General features: G+C 43.4%; 1 protein-coding gene across 1 annotated transcript in view; it reads right to left on the bottom strand.

Moving 5' to 3' along the window:
• The window catches only part of SDHC (succinate dehydrogenase complex subunit C), a 19713-nt gene extending 11290 nt beyond the window's left edge, over positions 1-8423 (bottom strand). The window contains exons 1-2 of the mRNA XM_015563544.1: positions 8340-8423; positions 5837-5938 (exon numbers count right to left, since the gene is read on the bottom strand). Of these exons, the coding sequence (XP_015419030.1) occupies positions 5837-5904 (68 nt within the window). The 5' untranslated portion in view covers positions 5905-5938; positions 8340-8423. The remainder of the gene's footprint in view (positions 1-5836; positions 5939-8339) is intronic.
• Between the last annotated feature and the right edge of the window lie 634 nt (positions 8424-9057).

Raw genomic sequence — 9057 nt, 5'->3', positions numbered from 1 at the left:
CGTGCCCGCAACTAGGGTACATGCCTTGATTGGAATCGAACCCGGGACCCTTCAGTCCCCAGGCTGACGCTCTATCCACTGAGCCAAACCAGTCAGGGCGATGTTTCTAATTCTCTCTCTCTCCATTCCTCTCTGTAAAAAAAAAAAAAAAATTAAAAAAAAAAGATGAGCCCTAGCCAGTTTTCTCAGTGGTTAGAGCATCAGCCCATGGACTGAAGGGTAGTGGGTTAGATTCTGGTCAAGTGTACGTACCTTGGTTGCAGGCTCTATCCCGGCCCCAGTAGGGTGCATGTCGCAGGCAACCATTGATATGTCTCACATCAATGTTTCTTTCTCTCTCTGTCTCTACCCCTCCCTTCTACTCTCTATTAAAAAAAAGCCAATAGGATATCCTCTGGGGAGGATTAACAAAAAAAAAAAAAGGAGAAGATGACACCACACTAGAGTCCACTCTTACCAAGAGAATAGAAACCACTGTGGAACCAGGCAGTATTTAAACAGAAACAACCAGCTTTCACATTCCTGTGTGTCCACATTCTCGTTTTTAAATAAGAGCACTGATCTCTTTAAGCAGCAGCCTTCCCTCTGACCAGACTGTACCACTGACGGAGCTGAAAAGAGGCATGAATGGCAACGCAAGCACCTCCTTTCATGAAGAGAAGCAACATGGTCAAAGACACCAATAAACCCGCACAGTTAGGAAATAGTCACTAGAATACAACCCCGGTGCCTTCCGTTTCTCCAGGCATAAAACTGAAGTAGGAGAAAACCCAAAGTGAGATTTATTTATCCACTGTTTCATATAATATACAACCATCCTTGAACTCCTGTTTTTTTAAATTTTATTTTCAATTACAGTTGACATACAACGTTATGTTTTCATTAATGCTTAGTGAGAGAGGGAGAGGGAGAAAGAAACAGAAATTGATTGCCTCCTGCACGCAACCTGGGCATGTGCCCTGACCGGGAATCAACCGGTGACCTCTTGGTGCATGGGAAGATACCCAACTGAGCCATACCTGCCGGGCTAAAATTTTTTTCTAACATCCTTTTGAAGAACTCATTTTCTCTTGTGGACGAAAGAGGCCACATGCTGACCTGACAAGCTCAGGGGAGGCCTGCATGGTGGTCTTGCAAACTCGGAGACCTAAAGTCACCACAAAGGATGGTCTGAAACTAAACCTTAACGAAAAGCAGTGATGGTGGGCAGTTACGTCCTACACCAGTATCTTCACTGACAAGGTCAACCTTTACCTTTACTGAGCCTATTGTCTTTTTGCATCAATGATAACATACCCTTGAAATGCCTGGGTAACTTGTGACTTCCCTGTATCTGGAGGCCCTGGGGCACAACCAAATGTTCTGGGCCCAGGACAGATACCACAAATTCCTTCATCATCATGTTAATTGCTCCTGCACCCACCTAAGTATGTGTCCATCATTTTACTTTTTATCCAATCCCAGGGGTTTCCCCACTTTGCTTTGTCCCTCCTCCTTAATCTATCACCAATGAATTTCATGTAACCCACCTATGTCCCTCCTTTGACTGCAATGTGTTAACACAGATGTAACCCGCCATTCTCCAGAGCATTATCTCAATTCGTTGAAGTTCTGCTTCCCGGAATATGTCGACAGTTTGGCTCAAATAAACTCACAAAAATTCTTTACAGGTTTCAATGGTTTTTTTACGTTAACACTCTTGATAGCTTAATCCCTATATACACTTTTTTAAAATATATTTTATTGATTTTTTACAGAGAGAAAGGGAGAGAGATAGAGAGTCAGAAACATCGATGAGAGAGAAACATCGATCAGCTGCCTCCTGCACATCTCCCACTGGGGATGTGCCCACAACCCAGGTACATGTCCTTGACCGGAATCGAACCTGGGACCTTTCAGTCCGCAGGCTGACACTCTATCCACTGAGCCAAACCGGTTTCGGCCCTATATACACTTTTGCTTTGATAAACTGACTCAATATATTGAACTAAAGAGTGCTTCAGAAACTGCTAACTCAACCATTTACTTCAATGCCTTCTCCAAAAAAAACTCCAGAACTTAGAAATAGGAACTATGATTCCAGACATCTTGGGCGTCTTTCCCAGACATGTCACCTTGGAGACAACCCCCTGTTCACTGCTATTTCTTTTTGCCACAAGTGTGTCTAGAATTTCAAAACAGGACAAACGGACAAGACTCACTTCACCAGCCCACTACATTTGTTGTATGACCCATGAAGAAAGGCCAGGGCTTTAAATATAGATTCAGAATAATTTGAAGAGTTCTTTATCATTATAATCCTCCCCCAAAACTTTTATGTCTTAAAAAAAAGTTTCACCATAAAGTAGTAAGGATTGAGATCACTTATCAGTATCCTTCTGTTTTAATATTGGACATTCGTCCAATTTCTGCAATCAGAACTATTTCTGGAATCCGGCTTGGGAAAGTCTGAAGGGCTGTGGTATGTGTGGAGGTGGCTGAAGAATGGCCAGGCTCCCTGGCAAGAACACAAGGAAAGGGGGCAGCAGCACTCAGGACACTGCACTGGGTTAGCCAGAAAGGAGATCTTCGGGAAGACACTGGCATTACAGCCATCAGTGCTACTTCTGAGGACACGGATAACAGACACACATGTATGTGCATGCTGTGTGTGCACACACGTGCCCTAGCTCTATCTACTGACAGGGTCTAGAAGCAAGGACAGCTGGTAGCAATGAGCACATCTAGCACCAGGTCATGATTTCACAGGACCACCCTGAAGAACGCCCACTGGCCAAGTCTGGAACAACCTGAACATCAAAAGAGATGAGCGCAACAGTGTAACCCTATGGGCATCTACCTACCTCTACCTCTCCTCTCCGCTCTGGTTCTAGAAACAGAGCGCCTAAAACCTTACCATCTCCCGAGGAGCAGGGCGCCAGGAGCATCTTTTGTCCTAACATTTGGTCTTTGACCTTGGCTCCTGACCCACAGTCCCTAAATCCATTGGAATTTCCTGGGTGATAAGAGCATCCTTTGTTCTAATGAAGTGACTCTGGATGTGGGCTGATCACCAGAAAGAGCAAACCATGATTAGAAGCTTGGAACTTTCAGCCCCACCCCACCTTCTCCCAGGAAGGGGAGGGGCTTGAGGTTGCATTACTAAATGATCATGCCCATACGATGAAGCCTCCGGGGAGAAGGGTTGTGTGTTTTTTGCTGTTGTAGTTAATCCTCACCCAAGGATATATTTCCATTGACTTTTAGAGAGAATGGAAGGGAGGAAGAGAGAGAAAGGAACATCGATGTGAGAGAGACACATCAATTGGTTGCCTCCCGCAAGTGCCCCGACCTGGGGCTGGGGATTGAGCCTGCAACTGAGATACATGCCTTTGACCAAAATCGAACCTGGGACCTTTAGGTCTGCAGGCCAACGCTCTACCCACTGAGCCAAACCGGCTAGGGCTAGAGAGTTTTTAGGTTTAAATATATCTTCAGGTCAGGAACTATATACACACAGGAACCGATATCATTTGTAATATCCTTTATAATAAATGAGTTCATGTAAGTAGACGTTTCCAAGTTCTGTGAGCCCAAATCACTGAACCCAAGGCAGGGATCCTGGGAAGCCGACTGATCCTGGCCAGTAGAATACAGGTCTCAACCTATGTGAAGTGGGCCAGTCATGTGGGACTGAGCCCTAACCTGTGGGGCCTTCGCTAACTTCAGACAGTTAGTGTCATACTGTCAGGTAGGTAGTGTTCAGATCACAGAAGGTCCAATTGGTGCCAAGAATTGGAAAACTCGTTGGAGTGGGGGGAAACCCAATTTCTGCAATCAGAACTATTGAGAAGAAACTGTGGTGTTTTCTTTTAGTTGGTTTCACAAAAGTGGAGGAGCTATGAATGAGTTTTTCCTTTTACGAATCCTTGAGTCTGTACTAATGAAGAAAGCAAGCCTCACCCTAGTAATAAATAAATCAAGAAGGTATGATGGAATTAGAAAAAACACTGCTTGGCAACCATCATAGTAATAACGATTCAGGTGGGTAAAAGTCTGGAGAGAAATAGAGTATTTATAGCCTCAGGGTATCTCCCCACAAACTCAGTATTAATAACACAAACCTAGCAGACACATATTAATCTATGATGCAAGTCTGCATCAGCAGTAATGGGCTAAACCACCAGGTGCCTCCCCAGAAACATAGACTAAGAGCACATCCTCTCTCAGAGGTAGTCCTGCCCATAATGTGTAAATCACAAGAATGCGTCAGACAAACTTAAAATAAGCAACATTCTAAAAATGTCAAGGTCGTAAAAGATAAGGAAAACTAAAAACTGTTCCATCATGAGGGAGGTTAAAAAGACCACTGAGCAATACACAGCCCGGTGGGGTCGTGGACCTACATATAGGACATTACTGGGACAACCAGCAAAATACGTGTGGAACCTGGTGATCGGATGCTGACTGGATCAATGTTAACTTTCTTTTTTTTACAATGATTTTACTGATTTTTAGAGAGAGAGGAAGGAGAGGGATAGAGATAGAAACATCAATGATGAGAGAGAATCATTGATCGGCTGCCTCCTGCACGTCCCCTTCTAGGGTTTGAGCCCCAAATCAGGCGTATGTTCTGACTGGGAATCAAACACCTCCCTAGTATTGTAGGACTGTAGACCAAGCTCACCTTCAGGTAAGGAGGCCGCCCTGGATGATCTGGATGGGCCCAATGTAATTGCAAGGGTGGCAGAAGAGGACAGTCACGGAAGAATGTGAAATCGAAGCAGGTCAAAGTGCTGATGGAAGACAAACTTGATCCATCACTGCTGGTTAGGAAGATGGAGGAAGGGGCCACAAGCCAAGGAATTCAGAGCAGCTTCTAGAAGCTGGAAAAGACCAGGAAGTGATTCTGCCCTGGAACCTCCAGAAGGGACCAGCACTGCCCACACCTTGACTTTAGCCCAGGGAGAGGCTGTCAGACTCTGACCTCAGAACCGCTGGATAATAAATGTTTGCTGTAAGCCACAATTGTGCGAACTTGTTACAGATGTAATAGAAACTGCATCATCCTCTCTGCACTTGTTCATTTTTTTTTAAGTAACACATTTTTAATGTTTTTTTAAAATATATTTTTATTAATTTCAGAGAGGAAGGGAGAGAGAGAGAAACATCAATGATGAGAGAGAATCATTGATCAGCTGCCTCCTGCACACCCCCTACTGGGGATCAAACCTGCAAACAGGCATGTGCCCTGACTGAGACTGAACCAGCAACCTCTTGGTGCACGGGACAATACTCAACCACTGAGCCACACCAACCAGGGTTGCTTTAAAGCCCTCAGAAATATTGACACCTTGTGAATCCCATTTAAGGTATACTTGAACTCTGTGTACTATTTCTGCAACATTTAGGCAAATTTGAAATTGCTTCAAAATAGTTTGTGGGTTTTTTTTGATGGATAACATTTTGACTTACCAGGATTTTCCAAATGGAAGCTCTGTAGGATAGATTACCCTTATAAGCCCAAAAGATAGACTTTAGCCATCTACATATATAAAAGGCTAATATGCAAAGTGTCTCCTTGAGAGCTCAACCCAGAGTTCGATGATCGCTTACTATGACAAGCACTAATCACCAGGGGGTGGTGCGGAACGAAGGAAGGCCCTGGCCAGCAGCTGGAAGGCCCCACTCAGCCCCTATCGCAGGCCAGGCCTAGGGTCCCTACCCATGCATGAATTTTGTGCACCCGGCCTCTAGTCTTTTTATAAAAGGCCTGAGGGAAATAACCAGGGAGACCATGGGCCAGTCCAGCACTTTTGCCCCCACCTGCTAGGTTCCCTGGTCCCAGAGCCCTTACCTGTAGATAGTGATATGAGGAGATAGAGGGCGGTTTGAACCAGCATTCTTACTCCAGAATCTCTCCATCTCTTCCTTGGCTGAGGTTCCCAAAGGAACAGCACTAAAATGAAACCAGAAGGTTTTTAAATATATTTCTTTATTAATTTCAGAGAGGAAGGGAGAAGGAGAGAGACAGAAACATCAATGACGAGAGAGAATCGTTGATTGGCTGCCTCCTGCACACCCCACACTGGGGATGGAGCCCACAACCCAGTCATGTGCCCTTGGCCGGAATCGAACCTGGGACCCTTCAGTCCGCAGGCCAATGCTCTACCCACTGAGCCAAGCCGGCTAGGGCAAACCAGAAGGTTTTTAAATGATTAAAAGTAAAGTTGGTTTAAAAAAACAAAAAAGTAAAGTTGGTTTAAATTTTTTTATATAACAAAAAGTTAAAAGTCAAAAAAGGTAAGCTGGGCTGGATGAAACACTGTATAAGGAAAACATGTTCAACCACTCACCTTATCTTTATGCCAAGTTTGACTCAGTTATTAATACCCTCAACCACCCAATGAGGATATATCAGAGGATAAGCTTCTTCTCATGCCCCCACGCCCAGGTCCACCAACAGAAGGTCCACTGCTTTGTGTTTGGGCATCAGGGCAAACATAATATTTCAAAACCATTTACATAAATGGATTGCCCTTTTTCCAGGCCACACGTGCTGCCTCACACATTCTCACCTGCTCAACTGGCTCAAGGTTCCCTATCAGGTTCACAAAAATCAAGAGCTGCGTTCAGCTCAGTGCCTCTAACAGTTTCTTGGTTTCCCTTGTCACTGGGCTGAAACTAACTGTTAAACAGCTATGTCAACAACGTAACTGATTATGTGCCTACACTTAGCATGACTCCATCCCCCTCAGAGAAGTATCTTCCTAGAGATTAAGTATTAATTACAAAAGAAAAAAACAGTACCTGCAGATTGGAAAAAAGCCTAGCAGACATTTCCTTATTCAAATGATCAAATCACTGATTATAAAACAAATGGGCTCATGTGCCCCTCTTCCAATTCACGGAGGCTGCACACATCACTCACATAGTCCTCCTGCCAGGGATGGGGAACAAGCCCAACCTGGCAGACACTCCTCAAAGCAACTGGCCCTTATGCTTAAAATTGTGGATGTCAAAAAGACAACGGAGGCTAAGAAACAGTCCCAGATTAAAGACATTAAAGAAACATGACAACCTAATACAATGTGTGAGATCCTGGATGGGAACAGGCGAACTAAATTTCTATAAAGTGCAGTATTTGGAACAAATAGAAAATCTGAAAATGGACTGTAGAGTGAATAAACGTACATCAGTGTTAATTTCCTGAACTGATAATTGCACTTGTATAATTATACCGTGTTATATAAGATCATGTTCTTATTCTTATGAGTAGTTACAAGCGTCACAATCCCTGCAACTCAATTGCAAAGAACTCAGAGAAAATGATAACTAAAATTAAATATATAATGAACCACATTAAATTACCAATATTAGACCAGGTTAGACCTACGGAAATACCAATTTCACATGGCACAACCTAAAATATGCGGTATACAGACCTTCACTGTATTAGTCTTCAAACTTTTCTGAATGTACATTTCCAAAATTAAAAGTTTAAAAAAAAAATAACACAGAGGCAACTGTTGAAGTCAATAGACTAGAAATGAATATAGCAGAGAAAAATATAAAAATTAATTCCTGCCCTAAATTAAAGTTTACAAGGAAAAAAAAGCATTAAAGAAAGACTAATCAGAAAGTAATTAGTTATCAAGGAAGGAATTAAGAATTGGATTAAAACAATGGAGTTAAATACAACAGAAAAGCTGAAAGTGAGGAAAATTTTTAAAAGACCAAAGAAATACTCTTTTAAAAAAATTTGATTTTACAGAGAGGAAGGGAGGGAATGAGAGAACCATTGATCGGTTGCCTCCTGCATGCGCCCCAACCTGGGACTGAACCCACAATCTGGGCATGTGCCCTGATGGAAATCAAACCCACCACCTTTTGGTGTACAGGATAACACTCCAACCAACGAAGCCACCTCAGCCACAATCCAAAGAAATATTTCTTTCTTTCCTTCCACTACAAGATGAGAAAAATAGTGATGTCAATCACTGTATTTTCAGCCAACCACGTACAACGTCTTGCTTTCATACGTATCCCCAAAATCTAAGCCAAAAATCTATTGCTTTTCCCTGAGGTAGAAAAATTAATACTATATCCACAGCCCTGGCTGGTCTGGCTCGATGGGTGGAGTGTCGACCTGTGGGCTGAGGGTCCCGGGTTTGATCCCAGTCAGGGGCACATGCCCGGCTTGGGGGCCCAACCCCCAGTGGGAGGCGTGCAGGAGGCAAGTCGACCAATGGTTCTTTCTCATCACTGATGTTTCTATCTCTTTCACTCTCCCTTCTTCTCTGAAATCAATAAAAATATATTTTTTAAAAATAGTAATATCCACAAATTTAGAAACTTACTTTCTGATACAGAGCCGAGGACTGAGGTGGCCATGGAGGCAGTAACGGCCAACAGGTCTGCAAGACAAGAGAGCCAGAGTCAATGCCCGGGCAGGCCCCGCCCAGAGCCTTCTCTGCTTCCGCGCTGTATAGACTTCGGGGTTGAGGGGAAACTTAATCAGAACATGGAAGCAATGACAGTATCAGTGTCCTTGAGATTATGTTCACAAATCTTGCTTACAAGTGCAAAATAAAGTTTTGGCTAAACACAACACAAAGTAGAAAATGACCAGTGTATTAAAAAAGTGATTTTTTAAGTTAGGTCTTAAAGGAGGTGATAGTTAAGACATGAGTTTTTTTTAAAATTAAAAACAAAACAAAAAAGACCAGGGTAAGCCCCTGGCAACTCCCAGCACACAGCTGAGCTACCAGGGACCCCTCTGCAAGAAGAGGGTTAAGAGGTGGAGACAGGGGTCTGTGCAGGGAGGACCCTAAATACTAAGTTCTCATTAGGAAGCACATCAAGTTCCTGACAACCTGGATGAACTCCAAGTCAAAAGTCTCCTATGACGCTGCAAAAATATGGGAACACAAAGCCTTCTCTACTACCTGCAGGGCAGGTACTTGAAGAGGACACACAAGTTTTCTACTAAAAAAGCTGCTACATTTCAAGTCTGAGACTAAAATGTGCCCAGACATGCTACCTGAAGAGGAACTGACCCAGGGTTTACACAGTATG

This window comes from Myotis davidii, unplaced genomic scaffold, assembly GCF_000327345.1.
Source record: "Myotis davidii unplaced genomic scaffold, ASM32734v1 scaffold1059, whole genome shotgun sequence".
Taxonomy (NCBI): domain Eukaryota; kingdom Metazoa; phylum Chordata; class Mammalia; order Chiroptera; family Vespertilionidae; genus Myotis; species Myotis davidii.
The sequence above is the reverse complement of the archived record's forward strand: the minus strand, read 5'-3'. Positions and strand labels throughout refer to the sequence as shown.